Raw genomic sequence first — 21,146 nt, forward strand, 5'->3', positions numbered from 1 at the left:
AAGTTGAACTATAGTAGACTCACAGTAAACGGGAATTTCTTGATCCAAACTGCTGCTTAAACAAAATGACTATGTCTAATGTAATTGGTTTCATGCTTGGATTCTTCATGGTTGTTAAGCTCTTAGTAAATGAAACTCCTGTTAAGTGGAATGCACTTTCTTGGTCTTTTAAGGTTCTGTTTAACGAGAGTCTTCTGTATCTTCATAATGAGCAGTCTAGTATGTTGTCTATGTTATTACATCTTTATGATATTTACATCCAACATGAAATTTGGAAGAAGAAAAAACTGTTGTGGACAGACCAAGTTGCCATTAAAGGTTCAGTTTTCGGTGATGTCTCTCGCACGTTCAAGTACGAATTCATCGGCTCTCATGTTGCATGGCATAAACTGATCCACAATAACTATAGCTTGAACTGTCTATTATTGGAGTAATTTCTGTCTTATACTTTTCAGACTAACTATTTTGTGTGTTCCTCTCTTCTCTTCTTTTTTATGCAACTTCGTGCTAAGAAGAACTCACGGTCACTTCTTTATTTTTTTCTAGGTTGCGCACGAATTTTTTGCTCTGCTCCAAGTCCTAAAGGATGTTTTCGGACGTGCCGTTGAACTGAGGACAGAGAAGGAAGAGCCTGGTGTGTTGCTTGATGCGCTGCTTCGCGATGACATGACCCTCTCTGCTTATCTCCGCGATGCACAAGATTGCCTGTATCCTCTCGCATGCAACTACTCATTCTTCCTACTCGACACCATCAACCACGTTATGCAGGTGCGTGTGAAAGCTTTGAATTTGGACTGGCTAGCCTGTCAGTCACATTCAAGTTTGTAAATGTGGCTGAATGCATTGTCAAGCATTTTTGTTGCTCAGTAGCAGGCTTTTGTTTCAACGTGTCATGTGTGTCAGTTCTTTCTTTCATTTTGTGTGTTAAGCGCTGTTTCGTATTTTGCTTCAACGTGTATGACCAGCTAGCCCTAACCAGAGTCCTTCTGGTGGACGTTTCAAGTACTACATTGGAAAGTGCCATAGTGTTCTGGAACTACAAAGGAGTGTTGCCAATACCGCCATCAACTGATACGCTTGTCCACTTAGTGTGTGAACTTTATACGCTCGCACTCTATTCATATGGTTTAGTAGCATCCTTAAGCTCAACAGTCCAACAGTCATGCATGTCATAATACATCACACTTATTTTTTTGCTTATGTTCACACAAACATGCAAAAGGGCTGCGTGAATCTGACATGAAGCAAGGGAAATAAGCGAGTGTGTGTGTATCAGCGTGTATGTGTTTGCGTGTGCATACACGCATGGATGAACACACGTATGAGGCAGTGAATCAATCAAGCAAAAGGGGTTCTACAAATAAGATCAAAACTCTTTGCTTAACATTGCTGCATTGTAGCAACAATAAATAACCATATACTGTAGAATCTTGATGATTCGATTACGGTTGATGCAAATTTTGGGATGATGTCAATTTTAAGGTTGTTTCACAGAGACTACATTATATAAAATATGCCGTGGTTTAGTGTCATACAAACAGTTTTTCCAGCCACTGTGGATGGTACGAACACACGATTCACTGCTGCAGGTGAGCAGCTCAATTCAGCTTGTCTGTGGTGCCAGCAGCATGAGTGAGGAAACCACGGCACTTTATTGAGAGGCAGTGAAAGCAGGGAGGTTCGAAAAAACATCATGGCATTTTTTTTAGCAAGAAGTAGTTGACCCCATAATGTTCTTCGTCTTTATGGTCAGCTTTAACTTGTTTTTGGTTCATACGGATTCAGGATGATACGAATATTTTGTGTGCTCCCTTGGAATTTTGTCATCGAGATTCTGCGGTAGTGCTAATACAGTGCGCCGTTAACATAACTTTTCATGGGGCATATTCTTGCCCGGTAAATAAAGGTATGACACCCAAAATACAATACTTGGCATTTACTCGATGAATGTGGCAAGTGTATTTATCAGTTGCCAAAACATAGTTGACATATTAATTTTCTAAATAGACGTGATAGGAAAATTGTTAATTATCCAAGATTATCGAATTGGCAATGTATAAAACTTGCTGTGTATTGTTCTGTGTATCGGTTTGTATTGCGTTCTGCAAGAAATTTGTGACTTGAGGGGCTGTGCAGGTTTTACTTGAGGGGCTGTGCTGGTTTTACTTGAGAAAAGAGTAACTGGGTCAGTCAGCTGTTTACAAGGGCGTTTCCCATTGACTGGGCAGATTGCTTTACTTCATTGAAAATGTGTTGTTCTCTTGAAGAGGCCTTTGAAACCTTGATGAATGCATTGATTTCTTACTTTTTTTTCCAGCACATGTCTATCATACCAAAAGAGTTGCAAGCTTCCCTGTGCTTCGTCAAGGATAAGTCACTGAAGATGATCTCCACAGGTGCATTGCCAAGAGAGATCGACGTCAGCAAGGTGCTGCAGGCCTTCACTTGTGTCTTCAATGAGTCAGACATTCTAGTGCTCCTTCAGGCAGTTGGGCCAGTGCCATCAAGATGCAAGAGGAACGTGGGTCCACTGCTCAGGACTTGGCTTAGCTGCATTTCCAAAGGAAGTGAACAGGACGCCCCACTACTTTCAGCCGCAGTCATTCAGAACATGCTCTCTTCCATTCTTCAGAGCCAGGACAATGTGTCCTTGCTGGAAGCTTTCCTGCGATTCCTTGAGTTCCGGCCTGTCTACGTGTTCGCTTTTAGGCCCGGTAAGTTTAATGTAATAGTAGTATGGAAAGTTGGGTGAGTTATGTTTTGAGGACATTCTTGGAAACATTTTGGCGTGCTCACAATAGAAAAAAAAAAAAAGAAAGTCGAAAAGGGGGCGTGCCCGAAAAAACAAAAGGCCCGCCCTTTTGTCTTCTCGCCTTTCGTTTTTTTTTTTTTTTTCGCACATTGTGTGTGCACTGAAGTGTTACCAATGTCCGGTAAGTTTCTTTAATGACCTTTAGAGAGACAGTGGAAGCAGAAAGTTCAGCAAGTGTAGTATTCTGCTATTGTAGAAGGATAACTGAAAAAAAAACAAAAAAACTACGCACTTGAGTAACTATGTCAACAGGAGGAATCATTTATTTAGCCTACTGTGTCTCTGTGGCGAGTGTTTGTTCGCCTAGCACCTCATGCTGGTGCTACTTAGAAGCATACGGGCTGCGGCTTTCTCGTGCAGATGATCTCAAGCGCCTGCTGGAGGACCAGACTTCAGCTGGAATCGACATTGTGAACTTTCTGATGAAGCACAACGTTCAACATCGGCAAGACCTGCAGCAGCTTATTCCTGGGTCATTCAAGCCTATGGTGTCCCACCTCTCAATGGCCAGCCTGGCAGGCTTTCTGAGGAGCCTCTGTCTAGGTCTGAGCAGGGAGAATGCCCCGAAAAAACTCGTTGCGTGGCTTGCCAAAACCTTTCTTGTGCTACCCAAGCGTGCATGCGCTATGAAGAAGGGCCTGACACGGCAGGTTCTCGATGACATGATGTCGTGCCTGAGCTCGCTGATGAAGCTTGGCCAACTTGGTAAGTTCTTTTTGTTAGAAAGAAAAAAGAAAAGGTGTTATCGTACTTTTATTTGACTTCGATGTCTGGGATCGCAGGTGTATTGCCAACTCTCCATAATAATTTATGTGCGCAATCCTAATGGGTGCAGGAATGCACACCGCATGGAGCTAAAGGACAGGTAGACAATGGCCAGCCTGCATAAATAATGTGAATTCGTTGCAGTCCATGTGGTGTCTTGCATAAAATGACATTATTCACAGTCATTATATGACTGTGAATAACGTCACTCTAAAGATTTTCACTTAATGTGGGGATGTTAACAGCATCAGGTAGATGAGCTCAAGTTTCGTGTTATTTTCATTACGTTGAAATTTCTTCCACTGTTTGGGTTTTGTTTGAACCATTTGACAGCTTCGAAGCTGCGTACTTGCTAATATGGATTCAACTTAGGCTGGCGAAGACAGTGCGGTGTATTGTTGGACTGCGCCAATGGTTTAGGCACATTTCTTCTTTTGCCCACAGTGTTCGTGCACAGACTATTTATTATAAGATAGCACAAATAGAGTATAAGAATGGCAGTAACACCTAAGTGCTAGTTTATAAACAGAGTAGAAGTTCAAGAGACAGAGGCTTCAAGAGGCGGAAATTCTTTGAGCAAGGAGTGTTGCTTAAGCGAATGTTTTGACAAAGGGGCTTGCCTTCTGCTGAAGAAGACAAGACTGGTTGTTAAAACATTGGTTCCAGCAACACCTCCTGTTCAAGAATTTTCATCTCTTTAAAGGGACTCTTAACTGGTGAGAATGTGCGATTAAATTGTAGTAAAAATGAAAATATTAATTGATTTGTGGGGTTTAATGTCCCAAAACCACCATAGTGGAGGGCTCTGGAAATTTCGACCACCTGGGGTTCTTTAACGTGCACCCAGATAGTGACATATTTCAGCATTTTTTTCATGTTGTGACTAGTCTTTATATTTTTGAATTGCATTTTAAATTTCCAAAAATCATCTTGTTGCACGGCCTAGCGGAAGAGCCTTGAAGCTGGATTATGAAATATGGAGTCAATCATTTTGCTGAACGTGGTCGCGTAGTCTGATGCTGTCGGGAGTGCAAGTCCTCAAAGTTAGAGTATGTATATTATTATTCAGCCCCACTCAATTCTATGTCGCTTACGACGTAAAAGGAGTAGCACGGTGAAAAGCGGCGCTGTCGTCGCAGCCGCAAGTGAACCAATATGAGCCGTGGCGCATGCGCACAGAGTGCACGTGTGTGCAGTAAACCACCTCGCTCGAACACGAACTGCTCACTGTACTTTGTGAGCACACGACTTGATATTCGCGGCAGAAAGAAAAAACTGCGATTACAAATGTTTCGCAGCATTTTACACTTTACCATTCCAGGATTAGACTCACTGACGGGTAAGATTTCTTTCGCGCTAAAAAATATAGGCACCATAAAAAATGGTTGTTGGTCCCTTCAAGTAGCTCACAGTAATACACCATTAATTATGTATCATCGCATATGCGTATCAGTACATGCACGTAATCCCAAACCGTACTTCTTTCCTTTCACTCTTTCAGGAAGTGAGAGCGTTACAAAGCTTGTGGAAATACTATTGGACATATCTGAGCATCAGCTCCAGTTGGCACTGTTGAACACGCTGTGTCGCAACATGAGTGAGGAGCTCTTCGACGGCTCTGTCTGCGACTCGTGCCTCCACACTCTGCTCCAGTGCGTAGCCAATCTGGCAAGCAGTCACGCCGACGTCTCTGAGCACGTTCTCCAGCAGTTGCGTGAGGTTGTGGCCACCGCAAAAGTGAGTAACACTGTGTAGTTCTGAGTTTGTACCTGTTTTATTGTTGTTTGTTTGTTACAGAGTGTGAGAAGGGCTAGCTAGGGTGCTCACCTGCACCACTAGAGTATTGCAGGTTGTTTGTACAGACACTAGATATAAAAGTACTGTCGGTTGCAACGAAAAAGAAAAGTGAAGAAAGTAAAAAATAAAGTAATGCTTGCTTACAGCCATCACTGTACGTCCAACAGAAAACTTGCATTAAGTGCTCTGTGAGCCTTCGCTCAATAGCGCTTACTCATTTGTCCGACTTTTCCATGTAGACCCACATTTGTCTCGCTGGCTTTGGGTCAGACACTTGAATGTCCTGGTAAATTTTGTCAGGGATTCTTACATTGCTTCTCGGTCAAGCGTAATGTTTTAGGCAGTAACGGTGAACCTTTATCTCTTAATCTGCATAGTTCGTACATTAGGCAAAAAAAGAAAAAGCCTACTTTCGCAGCAAATAAAAAAAACCTACCTAGCATGAGTGTCTTTCACTTTTGAAAGGCAGGTGGACTGAGGTTGTGTGGGTGGAGCTGCCATTTCTTTGTAGGTTGTCACTGAGTATTAGTGCAGCACAGCAGTATGACGATTTCATCAGCTTTTTCTTAAACTTAATGCCCGTGCAAAGTGAACTCGTCTCGTACCTACTGAGATTTCAGATTTTAGAGCAGGCGAATGGCGACAAATGCCACTTCAACAGGATCAGAAGAACTGAAGTTTTAAGTTTATTTGCATGCTGTTGGGGTCGCCCTGCTTGATAGCTAGCCTGAATTGCTAACATTGCATAGGTTTATGCGCCCTGCCATCATCTTTGATTAAAAGTGTTTCAGCCATTACAGCTCCAGGTAAAGAACAAAAAAATCTTACATTAAAGGAACAATAACAAGAAAAATGATGCTTCTTGTATTTCTTATATTATTGGTAAATTACTCTTTCATGATACCAGAAATGTCACACTTGTTACGAGAGGACACTTGGTAAATGAAAGATGCAAAAAAAAAGTGTGGGTGGCGCCACCGTCAAGTTTCCTCACCAGCCATTTTGATGTCATAGATTTTTTTTACTAGGGCTTGCATAGTTTCGAATTGGTAAAAATGCAGTACATTGTCGTCTCAGGGAGCCATAGGCTTAAGGGGAGACACGGGTCTTTTAGAGCAAAAAATTGCCAAAAAATCAATTTTTTTAAATATTTTTTTCGAAATCTCGACGTCCAAAAGAATGTATTGCTGGAATATTAACGCGTTTCGATTAGTATTTATTTTGTTATTGCATTCTAAAGAGATCTTCATGATCACTCTCGCTCGAAAACGCCCCCCCAAAACGGGCAATTTCAATGCCGTCGTCTGCGGTAACCGTTAGCCGCAGCACGGCCATTTTGGAATCATTCAAAAGCTAAATTCTTCAGCAATCCGGTTTTAGCGAGAAAACAACTCTAAGTCTGGCGACTATTGAGCTACACGCCACCGAAAAGGAGGGAATACTCGCACGGCATTGGCGCGTTTATACCACGTGGGGCAAATCCTGCTCTCCGATTGGACGACCGAAATTTCGTCTGCCCGACTGTGTGCAACAATGCGCGACTCCTTGTCACAAATTGTTCGAACGCGACGATGGCTGGCGGGCGACGCAAATTCGCGACAGCTCATGCCTACGACAAAAAACGCAAGCGTCGGTCTCGGATACCTGAAGCAGCGTCGAGTGAATCGACGGCGACGAGCTCCGCGACATGCGCCAGCGAGTGTACGATATCCATCGAAGCTGCAGCCGCGCAAGCGATGCCTGTGGCCGACGACACGAGGACAACGCGCGTCGATACGCATTTTGTGACTGAAGCGGAAAAAGTGGCAATTGAGCATCGCGCGGAAGAGCAACGACAGAAGCTGTCTTCGTTATCAGCTACCCGCCGAAAGCAGTCGCTTATCGGAGATTCCCCGGAAGCAGCGGGGTCCGGCACCGAGTTCACGCTGCTAAGCCTACCGCTGCTGAACCAACTGCTTCGGTGCGCGAAATGCGAATTCTGCTCTGGCCCATTGAACGTTTCACGGGACGACCGTGAGTACGGATTGGCAGTTAGAATAGTGGTGAACTGTGCCGTCTGCGGAGATGTCAGCGCCGGATGGAGCTCGCCGAGAGCAGGGGGGGAATGCGACCTGCAACCCTTTCGAAGTAAATGTGCTTGCGGCTCGTGCAGTTATGAGCACGGGAAATGGGCAGACCGTGTTAAACGACATTTTTTTGGCCCTGAATGTGTCTCGTCGTGGAATGCACAACAAAACGTACCAAGACTACGCCAAAACCAAGATGAACCCTGCCGCGATGAACGCATCCGCGGGTATTATGAGCGAGTGCGCAACAGCTGTGAAGGCCATCTATTCTGAACTGAATTTCGGGAACCCCGGCAATATCGCAGTTTCCTACGACGGGACTTGGCTAACTCGTGGCCACTTGTCACACATTTGTGTGGGAACTGTAATAGAACTGTTTTCGGGCTATGTGTTGGACTTCAAAGTTCTCTCGAACTTCTGTTTGGGTTGCGAGATTGGCCCCAAGGACGACGACCCTCGATACAGTGAGTGGCGAGCTCGGCACAAGTGCCAAAAAAACTCTTCGAGCAAGCCTGGCCAGATGGAGGTGGAGGCTGCCAAAATTCTGTTTCGCCGGTCCCTCGAAAAGCATGGATTCCGCTACACAACGATGTTGTGCGATGGCGATAGCTGCGCTTTCAACAGCCTTCAGGAGGAGCAAGTGTATGGCTTCGTGGCTATCGAAAAGGAGGATGGCATAAATCATATACATAAAAGGATGGGTGCTGCACTGAGACACCTCCTGCAGAAGAGCAAGGGGGAAGGTCGGCCAAGCCTCGGTGGCAAAGGAAAGCTCACCGCTGAGCTTGTAACGAAGCTTACAAATTATTATGGTTGGGCACTCCAGGCACACCAGGGAAACATCGATGAAATGGAGAATGCTGTCCTTGCCACTTACTATCATGTGACTTCTACTGATGCAAAGCCACAACATTCACGGTGCCCAAAGGGAGAAGACTCATGGTGTGCCCACAACAAGGCAGTGGCAAGGCAGCAGGCTCCTCCTAAGCATCAGTACGACCTCCCGGAATATGTTGCAGAAGCGCTCCTTCCAGTGTACACTCGCCTCTCAGATCGAAAGCTGTTGGAGCGCTGCCAAAGAGGCAAAACTCAAAACTCGAATGAGAGCCTCCATTCAGTGATCTGGTCGCTTGTACCGAAAACCAAGCACGCCTCGCTCTTCACAGTCGAAACTGCTGTTGCGGAAGCGGTTGCTCGGTTCAATGCTGGAAAGAAACGTGCTTCTGAGGCCATTTTGAAGGAGCTGCATTTGAACCAAGGCAACACAGATGTTGAAAGATGTCTGGAAAAGGACCAGCAGCGGCTAGCGGCATGTGACAAAAAGCATACCAGAGCAGAAGACTTCAAGAATGCCATGAAGAAGAGGCGTGTGAAAGAGAGTGATGGTGATTATAAGCCTGGTGGCTTCTAGAGCAAAAAGGACTCCCATCTGTTGCTTTTTTGGCAAGAATTAAACCTATATATAGTCTTCAAACTTCTTTTTGTGTTTTCTCAAAATCAGTTTTTTGCCTATGTGCAATACTGTTGCCCACAGTATCTTTTGATCTAGTGATCAGATTTCAACGATTCTTGTTGTAATTGACAGCTTACGAGTTCCTATACACAATAAGACTACTAAAATTTATATTTAGTCAAGAGAAAATTTTTTATGTGCTGATAAATCTCATGAAAATTCTCATGTTCCCAACCATTATATTACATATAGCAATAACTTTTATAAAAATAGAGCTAAAACTACAGTGATAGTATAGTTGTGACCCTTGATTATTCTAGACTATGTCCATATAAAGTGTTCAAGGATATTTAATGATTAAATTGCAGAATAATTGGGCAATTCAACGATTCATTATTTATTCAATATCTATAAAACTACTCAAGATAAAAGAAAATGGATTGCATATATCTTCACAGCAGGTTAAAAGTTACATTGCCTGAAAATTTCATTTGAATATGATAATAAACAGAAAATTTTTTTAGAACACCAGAGTCTCCCCTTAACATACCAAGTTTTTGAAATTTCGTTCAATTAATAAGGCCTAAATATAAAAAAAGACATAGAAATTACAATGGTAGGGTTTCGGCAGTAAATTTAGAAATGAAGACTTTGACATTGATTTTTTATCTGTTAAGGAACCTATGGTGGTAAAATAAATGACAATAAAGTTCTAAGAGTATCATTTATCAGTCAAAATAATTTTTCATTTCACTTCAGTGTTCTTTTAACGCAGCATTATTTTGTCTACCCTAAGCCTACAGTGTTCGCTAGCAGGCTGTACCAACTAGCAAACGTATAGTATATTCTTAAACACATGGTCTGGCCTTGCTGGCTTGCTTTGTTCTTGGTCACTGATTTGCACATACTTCTTGCTCCATCTAGGTTGTTGACAAGAGCATATTTGCAAGAGTGGTTCGCCAAGATGGACTCTGGCCTCAGTTTATCAAGAACAACTTGAAGGCTGGCTTTCAGTGAGTCTCGCTGTTTGCAGTGTAGAGATAGCGATTTCGTATGGCCTGATTTCGTTGCTAGTTATCTACAATGGGACATGCATGCAGAAAGGCATCTGTCTTATCCAGACGGTCGTAAACAATGGGAGTGTTCTAGATATTGATTTCTTGAAAAGTTTTCCTTAACGTGTGTGTGTGTGTGTGTACACTGTTGAAATCGGAAACAAATTTCTTTATAAAAACCAGTTTCCAATTTCAACAGCGGGCACATGCACATTTTCCAATTTTTTGCATTTGTGCCTGTCTCTACATTTTCGGCCTGTCTCGATTGGACAGTGGTTACAGTGCTAATCACCCTGTGGTTTTGGCGCATGAAGCACCAAGTATTTATATTACTTCTACATTTTGTCACATAACATTATTTTATTTTTGTGGGGCATGATCATGCTGCAGTTCGAAAACTGTGGTAACTGTATTCACTGCGATGTCCGGTATATCTTTCGATAAGTCGCTTGCTCGGGTGCTTTCATTGGTCGTTCTGTGTTGGGTCCTGTTTTGAAAGCTCAACCCTTCCCGTAAGTAAAGCAAGATGTTTACAACAAATTGCTGCAGCAATGTGCCTTCTTGTTTTTAGTTTTCGTCGCCTCAGGTCAAGTTTCAAACATTGGTATCAAGAATGATGAAAGGTTGAAATGCTTTTTCGCAGGGAGATAGGTAGGGTTTTAGAGAAACTAGATATACACCTATTATAGGTGTTTCTTGGAAACATAGCTTTGCAGCTTATAAAGTGTTTATCATAGTTCAAGGTTCAAATTACATCTAAAATTATTTCTTGGGAAGACGCTGTACTGATTGGGCTGACATTCGGCAGTGCAGAGATAGATTGGTAGCCACTTGTAGCATTGGAATTGTGGTGCTTTAGTGCTCCCTTTGGTTTTCACGTCATAAGCTTTTCTACAAATCCTCCGTCTTTTTTTAAAAGTAAATTCTATTCTACAGATTTTATATATATCTATGTTTTCTGTTGGATGGATGATTGAGTCATCATGGATAGGCCACTGGAATAATGAAGTTGAGGGTGGGTTGAGAGGTGGTTGCTTAAAAAAGAGAAAAGGTAGAAACTGAGCTTTCCTTTTTACGCAGCTTCACTAAAAAGCTGGGGCCTTAAGCAAGTCTGAAGGTCGTTTAACAAAAATGCATGGTGCAAATTTTTACACCCTTTGCCATTCAGTCTAAAAGCAATCATTGTACCCTATGAGGTGTCTCTCTGCCACGAAACATGTCACTGTGTGCCTTTCCTTGTTTTTGAGACTACACACCCGATACCGCCATTTCACGAATGTCATATCGTCGTCAGCAAGCTTATCACGAATGTTCCGTAGCATGTCCTGAAACAGTTTGATTGACTCTGGTGCCATGCAGCTTTGGGTTCTATTGCCGAGATGTTACCCATATATGCCGACATACCGAGGTGTTATCTCAGCAACAGTGTCCAGCGCCTGGCGGCTGGCATCATTCAAAGTAGTCCAGATCATGCGTCAGAGCATTTGTGTTAAGCTTGCCAACAACTGTGCCTGCTACCAGTTTTACACGGCAAGTAACGAACAGAGTTTTCTGGGAAGCAACTATTCGGAAACTAAATAAAAACACTGTCAATAAAATGTGCTCAGGTAGAAGACTCTCCGAAGTGTGTTTTTATGACGGAAACTCTTCTAATAGCATAACTGTTTTCTCATCGTTGTGTTGACAAAGCACAATATATAAAGAATGCATTACCATCTGTTCTTCAATGCCTGCAGGTCGCAGTCTTTTGGGCAGACGTCTTTTGAGCTCCTCTCGGTAGTATGCCAGAAAGTTTACAGTGTGGGAAATGTTGGCGACATCAACCCTGCCCTATGTCGGGTGTACATGATGATGTTCGGCCACTCAAGGTTTCTGCCACTGATGCTTGACACTGAAGACGAGGTGCAAAAGCAGAAAGGTACATAAATGGTTCTTGTTGTTCATTTAGAGAGGGTGACTGTTTAAAGACGGTGATGCAGTCTTGTTACTATCACTGTACTTGAACACGCATTTTTCCTTCTACATTACAGACAAGATGTTAGAGCTTATGGCTGTCCTGGTTCAGTGTGATCCCACACTGTGTGATGTCGAACACATCCCCGTGTTCCTCAGTGCTTACAGAGCCTCCTTGTCCATAGTAGGTGAGTATTCATCCTGGAATAGGATGCTCACCTGATGCTGCGCACCTGAACGGGCTTGTGCTTCTTGTGAGGTTTTGGCTTTTGTAGTGTTTTTCTCGCATTACCTACTGTTTTGGTTGTTAGTACATTGTTCTGTACATTGCTTTTTTTCAGACCAGAAGATCCTGTATTTGATGTTTCTTTATGAGAAGAATGGAGTGGATCTCTGCAACTTCAAGTAAGAGGGACAAAAATTGTTCATAAGCAGTGTTCATCTGTGTTGATCACTTTTATTTCTTTTTATTTTAATAGCTGTGGAGCGTGTGTGAGTGTCCAGAATTAGCAGTGTTGATGGACGTAAAACTAGACGGCATCTAATGGATGCAATTTCTTTATCTCGTCATGGTAGCCTTCTTCAGGCTACATTTGGCTCATTATATCCCTGAAATCCATAATCCAGAACTACGTGTGATGCTTCGTTCAGCCAGTGTGAGTTGGTGCACGCTGCTCTCCGGGCAGTCTTTGGCAGTTCCAGGCAAGTCTCAGGTCGCAGAAAAGTATTGCGTGTTCTTGAACACAAAAGCCAAATTTAAGTTTGTCTTGATACCTAACGAAACTTTTTTTTTTTTTTTTCATTGCTCTCTCCTAAGCGAATTTTGGTTTCATGACTGCTCAGTCTGCATGCGCCGTGCGGTCACTAGGGGCTCTTAGTTTGAATGAATACTTTAAATTTACGTTACTGTGTTACCATATAGTGAATAGAATCGGCGGATACGATCGTCTTTACGTGACGTAAGCTGCCCATTGGATTTTTGTTTGTGGCTCTATCCCGCAAGCATAGTTGTAGGAACTCGTGATATCCACATTGCGGAAACTTCAGCTGTCGAGTCAAAATAAATTGAAGTGCGAGCACCAATAGCGTATATATACATTGTTTCAGCCGGATTATTAAAGCTAGAATGGCCTAGAACATCAAAATCGTAAACGTGTGAGCCCCCAACAACTGGATAGGTAGCGCCATTTAGAGGGACCAAAATAAACCATTAAATCACGAAATTGTTATTGCAGAAGCATCGTGCATTGTACGTGTGACGTGAAAACCATGCAGCGGCGTTATTAGGAATGAGTTACCATTTTAATCATTTCCGGCTAAAAAACATTACGCGTAAGCCAATGTGTTCATGACTGTCGAAACACAAAGTGTCACAAGATGTCGACACCATCGTAGCAGTAACCATGTATTTCTTCACTGTTTTGCACATACAAGGATGCTGTGACGATAAAAAAACATCTTGTGATTATCCTGAAGTCATGATCCGACCCTATCTGAGTTAAAAGGTAGTTTAAATGCAGCTAGCATCGCCATTTATGGTGTGTAAAAGCGTAAAGGCATACATCGGCATATGGGGAGCAAAAACGCTAAAAAACATGCGTTCCAGTAAGACAGTAAATGCAAACCGGTATCTGGTAACACGTTAATGTAAAGAAGTATACGTACATGCTAAAAGCCCCTACTTTCGTCGAGCATACCTTTGAAGCAAGCTAGCGTAGTCTGGAGTAGTTTACGTTCAGTAAATACAAGATATACACTTATCAGCGGGCAAATGAATCGTTTGATTTAAAGTTTTTCGTCATGCCACCAATATTTTGTCCTGTGAATTGTCTTGCGCTAGTGAAACGAAGGACAATAGGTGCAAGTCTTGCCGATTTCAATCCGATCCGGCGTTGAAACAAGCGGGGGCTGAGGCGGAAACTGGACGGCCAACTAAGCAGAGTTTACTCTCTTCGCTGCGCTTAACTCCAGATGCTTAAACGCACAAAATGCAGTTGCTGACTGTCTTCAGACCTGCGCCTTAAAAATGATGGCAATCCAACATTGTGACCCCCTGCTGCGACAGTTGCCACATGTGCTGAGCGCAGCAGACTGAGAAGATGGTCGAAAAAGTGACGCGCCAAGGAGGATACCTCACGAAAACTTGCGCTTGCACATACGTTAGGCTACAGTGGAAACCGAAACTAGTTTTTAAATCAAGCTGTAATTAATTTTCAGGGCGTGCTCATGCTTACTAGTATGTTTTCTATGCTCTCAAAGGCTTAGTATATCGTTTGACGCAAAAATACAATAAGTGAAAATTTTCTTGTCAGTACCCCTTTAAGAATAACCTCTATAATGAATTTTTGGATACAGTTAAACCCCTTTATTAGAGGCATGCTCCAGGCAACATTCTTGTCTTTTATACATGTCCCTTATAAGCAGGGTATCTCGTATGCATTTCCTTATCAACCCGTATTTTACTGCAGGTACGCTGGTGTCTCTTATATCAGTGACTCTTATAAAGGGGTTCTACTGTATAACGAATTTATTTTTTTGCAAGATGCAACTTTGTTTTAATGAGTTTTGAGTGTAACTTCATCTAGCATTATAAGACTATGTACTTTGATAAAGCTGTCTGCTTTGAATGAGCTCCCATCTTTCATTTGTGGTGCCGTGTCTATTGTTCTCTGCCAGGCCATTCTTGTGGGGTCCATCGGCAGTGTCCTTCTACTCACTGCACAAAAAGGCCTCAGTGAGCCTGCTCAAACAGCCAAAGTCCGAAGAAGTCCTGAACCTGATAAATGAGGACAAAATGGCTGCTACTGTTCTTCGTTTTCCTTTGCATCTACAGCTTGATGTATGTATCTTTTGTACTTTAGTTTTAGCAAGACATTCTGTAATTACTAATACATGGATGTTATTGTTGTCTTTATTGCACGCTTTTGGCATGTGCTTTTGAAACTTGGGTCTAGAAAGGTGTATGGTATGTCATACCCAGGGTGTAATTGGAAAATTTATATGTGCATGGTGTCAAAAGCCACTCAAAAAGCGACAACGTACGCACTATGAGATGGACTCATCCTAAGTCAAGAATGCAGAGAACGTGTGACATGGTGGGGCTTTAAAGACCTGTTGAGGGTTTAAAAGATGAAAAAAAGAAAAAAAATGGAATAAAGGGAGGCAAGAATACTGACATCAGTCATCTAAATTTATTCATTTGATACTAGTATTCGGGAATTGTCTGAGTGCCTGTAAAGAAATTATGCCCGCATAAAATCGCTCTTTCAGGTGACTAAGCAGGGCTTTTAAACACCTTCCTTGCATGTTACTGAATATGCCTGACGTCGTTCGTATAATTGTGAGCAATTTTACATGCTGCGCCCTTCAAATGCTTTTTGCAGGTTCTTCCATTGGACAGTATTGCTGATGGTAGCCTTTATGATCCAAGGTTCCTGCTGCCCCTTCTTTTCACCCTACTGGCCCCTGGTTGGTATTATTTTAATTATGTATTCTTCGTCAGTGGGAAGCTTTAGCACCGCCAGTGATGTGTGTATGGTTTTCGAAAGCCTGTAGTCTCAAGCAAAAGCAAAGTATTTGGTTTTTTGTTCATAAAAAATGCAGTCAAACTGCATATAACGAAATTGACAAATTCCCGAAAAAGTTTGTTATAGAGAGGATTTCGTTATATGCAGGTTCGGTACGAAAACTTGAAAAATAAATGCACAAATTAAACGAAAGGGGGACTAAAGGCAGAGCTCGTCCAAAACACTTATTTAGTGGTAAAAACTGTGTTACTATTGCGATAACAATATGTGGACATTCTCAGCGGGTTCTTGCGGTCACCGTCATGTTCCGTAAGTCCAAATTGATAACGTACCCTCGCCCATCGTAACTTTTACGATGTAAAATGCGCAAGCGCTTCTGAAGCAGAAATCAAATGAGCCATCATAAAAAACAGCGAGAGTATACGAGAGAAGAAGAAATGTGACAAGACAGAGTGCTCTCTCGTAGACCCGCGCTGTTTTTCAACATGAATATATACCAACAAGCTCATGATTTTACCCTTTTCAAATCAAATGAACCGGCCTATCTCTATAGCCTCGAGGGCGCGTCTGATAACATCACCCCGCATGTTAGAACTGCCATGAAAAAACGCGAGGAGAGGGGGGGTCACTCGAGTAGCAACAATAAACTTTGGTTTCAAGGGTGCATTCGCGATCGTTGGGCGCGCATGCTATCTCGGCAAGCATCAGTGCGCTTTGAATGCAAAGAGGCAGTGTGAAAAGGGCACTTCTCACTGGAGCGGCCGTATTTGCTCACTCTAGTGTTTTGTAGAAGTTCCACGATATCGGATCCAAAAGAGTTGGCTGCCAGCCTTACTTCGTATAACATTACAATTTGTTGCTATCACATTCATTGAATTGCACTCAACGTGCCGTCTTGTTTTTGCCAGAGCTACTCGACTTATCGTGAAGACTGCGATCCCGCGAACTCGCGGCGCGGCGCAAGACCGCAAAGTGTGAGACGAGTCAACCTTCGAAGATCCGTTGTCACTGTGGTCTCGGATAGTTTCTATCAGCACCTAATCTGACATTCCCTTGGTAGTAACGACATGGTTATGTGCATTAAAAAAAAAGCAAAGCTGAATGTCATCGGGGGCCACACCATGCGCGCGCAATAAAACAATGCACGCGCGCATGGTGTCGAAAACAAAGAGTGAACGACATGAATTCTGTGGGAAACTATTCGGTAAAGCGCCCTCCGTATGCAGCGCGGTCCCACATATGTGACGCTAACTGAAGGCCTGGTGCTGCCAGAGCAAAAGTAGTTTTCTTGTTTTTGGTTTGAACGAGGGAGGGTGAGAAGGTACATTTGCACATGAGCCCGGGACGGCAAGAGCGGCGGCAGCGCTGGCTCTTGGGGCACAGGCCCACCTGCCCACCTCACACGCACTAGGGCGCAATAACGGGCGCTCGCTCTCGCCTGGGAGTCAATGGGGCCTTCTTTCGTACACATTTTTTTTTTGCTTCTTTCATGCCGTTATTTCATACTGTTTTTTTAATACACTGCTTTTTGACTGTTCTCAGAGTCACTGGTCAACTGTCGCCAGATAGTGGAGACACGCTGCCTGTCCCTCATACTGATGTCGTTGAGCAGCGAAGTGTTTGAGGTGCGGTGCCTCGGCTGCAACTTGGTGATGATGCTGCACCACCACCTCCAGGGATCACGCTTCAACATGAGCACTGTGTGGCTGTCTGTCCTCGAGACTCTGCGCAATGCAGCCACCGTCACCTGTCCTCATGTGCCTTGCCTTGTCACCGGCTATCTGGTGTCAGCCATCGACGTCATCAGCAATCCCGGTAAGTGTTGTGATGCGCGAGGCTGCTGCTGTGATCCGTAGCTGCACAGCTCACCTGCTATAGTGATTCACGGGTTGCTACATTTCGCAGCTAAGTGCGGGGTCATTGGTTTTACAGTGAAAGCTGTTATGAGATCACAACAATGGTGGCACGGGCTGTAGTTTTCCACCGCCGCCGGCGTTCGTAATTGATATCACTCATAAAAAGAATTTTAAAAAAACTTACGAAACATAAACATTAAGGACAGAATGGGATTCAAACCCAGGTCCCCTGTGTGTCAGTCCAGCATTTTACAACTGAGGCACGCCGGTGCTTGAGACACCTTTGCAAATTAACCTTAGGCAGGCTTGATGTGGGGGAAAGAATTGTGTTAATATGAGATACAGAGCGTTTCATAACTGTAAATTAACAATCAAGCATCACAGAGTGCGAATTGCATAACAAGTGGGTCGTCAAATGGTCCAAATTTACTGGGCATAATTCTTTGTCGTCGCCAGGCACAACATCGAAAAATTGCACAAAATTTCTTGCAAGTGTGTAGCAGGTGCCATGCTTCTTTGAAGAATGACGAAGGAGGTCATAGTGAATGCCTCCCTACTACACAAAAATTATGAATTTATGATGTAGTGGGTACCCTGCAAGTGTGCTTATAGCAGTTACTCAAAGATTGTTCAAAAAAGGCTCTGAAAGGGTGCTCTTCCAACTTTCACAGTGACTGTGCTGCACGTTCCGGGTGGGCCTGGTGGTTTTTATTTGTGGCTGGGCTCCGAAAGGAATGGAAAAATAAAAATATTGATTCACTTTGCGTGCCAAAAGTCATTGGGATGGATGATTACCCACATAGGAGCCCTTCTTGAAGGGCTTTGCAAAATACATAGAAGAATTGTAGTGAATAAATTTTTTAAGGAGAGCTGGTTTCAAGTTTTTTAGGTGAAGACCAAACGCATTCCTGTTGTAGAAGGAAAAAAAATTGACAAAAGAAATTCAGTGTTGCTGGCATACTGGGGTTTGCCTCTTTTTTATTTTCTCATGGATAACCCACCATACATATAAGCCACATACTCAACTACAACCTGCCTAAAATTTTGAGAAAGATCTTTGCATATTGCTGGCACATTTCTATAATGCAAGTTAGTCTTGCTTTGCTTTTTATCAACCTTGCTTTTATCAACGAAGCTGGGCCAGGTGCAAAACCCAAAGCAAGCCCAAAATATAGACGTGCCAGAGTTGTTTTTCACCACGCATTCCCTTCTCCACGACTGTCACGTGTCCTTTGCTTACGTTCCACTTTGATATGACGAGCGAAATGGCAAATAATCTTAAAACATTATTTTGGTTGTCGCCACAGCGAGCCGGCATGTCAAGCGAGACCGAGCCAGTCCCGGGCTTTTTCTCTTTGTACGTTGGGCCAGGCCGGGTGGGCTCGCAGCACTTTAGCGCCATGCTCAGGCGGGTCTTTGATACAGTCAGCAGGGTTGGGCCAGGCCCGGGCTTGGCAATGTGGCCTGCGCACAGCTTCACTTCATGCCACAAAGCTGTAACCAATGTTGTTTCTGATGGTGCCATAGTTTCTCATGAGCGCCTCGTTTTTTCTTTTTTTCTTTCAGGCCATTTCATGTTCAATGCAGTTGCGGATTTCTTGCTTGCAAAGCCAGTGCTGGACATCGAAAATGTCCCCGACTTCTACAAGATGTTCTATAACTACAGAGTAGAGGTAAAAAGTGGCATTCTGCTTTTTCGCTTATTGATCAGAATCTCTTTTGCAATCTTGGTGGCTTATTGAAAACGGCATACAGGCCTAAATGAACCTGAAGGACACTTGCGTCTTTAGCAGAAATATGACTGTGCAGGCTGGTTACACATTACTGGGGACCGAGTTCCCAGCTGTGGAGTGTTGTAATTTTACTTGTATGTAAGGCCTTTGAAACGTGGACTTGCATTCCCAGTTACAGCTGTCGTTTAAAAACGGCAGAATATTTACGCTTTGTTATTGCCAACATGTAGCAAAGGTCAGGAAACAATTCTCTATATTCAGTCACCACTTTTTTTCCTGTTTTTCTGTTTTGAAACTGGACTTATTGCAACATCGCTTAGCACATCCACAGTGGACTCTCTCAGTAAACAAAAGTATTTTAAATGGAGCTGTTTCTTAAATGTAGTTGTGCACAATATGATTAGTTGTACAGCACACCCTTGTTCATCTTTCAGTAAACATAACTGCTGTTAAACAAAACTAAATATATTTTTATTGGTCCCTTCAGGTTCGGTTTATCAAGAGTCTCTCTACACAATAATTTAGGTTTCAGATGTGGTGCCAAGGCATATGTGTGTCATTTTGTACACGCATGTTCACGGTGTTGCGAAGTAAACATTTGACAAGTTGTACATGTTATGATGGCCTCATGATTGTGCCACTTTCACGTCCGGTATAGAGTAGAGCCTCACAATGTGCATTCATATGTGCTTTGCAGCACTACATGAAAAGAAATTGGCACCTCGAAGTGATGGGGGACTACATGCGTTGTGGCCTGGACTTCCACATCTCTAAGAAGCGCTACATCTTCAACATCCTTCTCACTTTCTTCATGTCCCCACTGTGCCAAAAGAACACCAAGGTAAGTTTATCTGTCGGAGAAGCCTTGTGACAGCATTAAATGCATGTGGGTATGATAACTACCACGCTTGCTTTTTTTTTTCTAACAAGCACGTTTTGCCACGGTTCTGGTGAATCTACGTGACAGTAAGCTTGCTTACGGCTTCTGTTGTGTGTCGCATCATAAGAAAAAGATTGTTAATACTGCAGTAGTGAGTGATACAGTAACAATGCTTATGGAAAGAGAAGGATGTGTTCTCAGTAGACAATGAATAGAAAGTCACATACTTTATTCCTTCGAACTTTGATGACATCATCAACATACATTTTTTGTGCATGTATGTATGAAGAAACAATTAATTGACTTGAAATATTCTCAATGACAGAAATGGGCGAATATTCGGCTGATTTTAATGTTCAAGCGAACATTGCTGTATTTGAATTCGCTTCGAGACACATTTAGGTCTTTCAAAATTCTGAAGTATTCGAAACAAACAAATGTACATAAACCGTCTTGTAAATATGGTTTCACTGCAGCGTGTTGGTGCTATGCAGTTAAAGCTTTCTTGCAGGTGACATCGGCATTGTTGCGAAGCCACACATAAAAATTAAATATACATGTTACCTTCACCTCAATTAATAATTTTTTATGCTTAAAGACGTTTTATGCAGGCTTCTATGAGCTAAGCATAGCAATTCTTAAAATGCGACGTATTGTACCATTTATAACTTGCACTTTACTTATATACATATCTTCTTACTATTCAGGGTTACTTCCACTACACTTTGAGCAAAAAAATGACATTCACACCTGCCTAGTTCCAATTATTAAAGATATTGCGCGAGTTAAGTGTGTCATCACAGGAATGCTCATAATAATATGTGATATATACTATTTGAACTATATTTGATTTGAAATTATTCGACCAAGTCACTACTATTTGCTTTGAATTCGCTTCGAATCTGAAGCTTACTATTCGGCCATCCGTACTTAATGCCTGTTTGTGTCACAGAACAGAGTGCTTTATGTATACATTATGCAGTGTTTGACAAGGGAGCTTGAAAAGCATTGAAGAAGAATGGCGATTTGGGCTAGTTGGTTTGAATTCATGATAATAAGGGTTGCAGCGCGAGCACTAATGTGCTAGAAGAAACAGACGAAAGTCGAGGCACGGAAGGCAAAGAGAACAACACGAGCGCTGACTATAAAATTCAGTTGGTATAGTCAGCGCTCGTGTTGTCCTCTTTGCCTTCCGTGCCTCGACTTTCATCTGTTTCTTCTAGCACATTCGCGCTCGCGCTGCAAGCCT

The 21,146-nt window shown here is 42.8% G+C and overlaps 1 protein-coding gene across 1 annotated transcript in view; it reads left to right on the forward strand.

The window, feature by feature from the left end:
• The window catches only part of LOC119174674 (nucleolar pre-ribosomal-associated protein 1), a 341,215-nt gene that overhangs the window by 49,758 nt on the left and 270,311 nt on the right, over window positions 1–21,146 (forward strand). The window contains exons 19-31 of the mRNA XM_037425691.2: window positions 547–768; window positions 2,318–2,714; window positions 3,173–3,517; window positions 5,079–5,314; window positions 9,818–9,906; window positions 11,685–11,866; window positions 11,979–12,089; window positions 12,243–12,306; window positions 14,578–14,740; window positions 15,285–15,369; window positions 16,971–17,243; window positions 18,851–18,957; window positions 19,715–19,858. Coding sequence (XP_037281588.2) covers window positions 547–768; window positions 2,318–2,714; window positions 3,173–3,517; window positions 5,079–5,314; window positions 9,818–9,906; window positions 11,685–11,866; window positions 11,979–12,089; window positions 12,243–12,306; window positions 14,578–14,740; window positions 15,285–15,369; window positions 16,971–17,243; window positions 18,851–18,957; window positions 19,715–19,858 — 2,418 coding nt within the window. The remainder of the gene's footprint in view (window positions 1–546; window positions 769–2,317; window positions 2,715–3,172; window positions 3,518–5,078; window positions 5,315–9,817; window positions 9,907–11,684; window positions 11,867–11,978; window positions 12,090–12,242; window positions 12,307–14,577; window positions 14,741–15,284; window positions 15,370–16,970; window positions 17,244–18,850; window positions 18,958–19,714; window positions 19,859–21,146) is intronic.

The sequence above is a fragment of the Rhipicephalus microplus genome, chromosome 5 (assembly GCF_043290135.1).
Source record: "Rhipicephalus microplus isolate Deutch F79 chromosome 5, USDA_Rmic, whole genome shotgun sequence".
In the NCBI taxonomy this organism is placed as follows: Eukaryota; Metazoa; Arthropoda; class Arachnida; order Ixodida; family Ixodidae; genus Rhipicephalus; species Rhipicephalus microplus.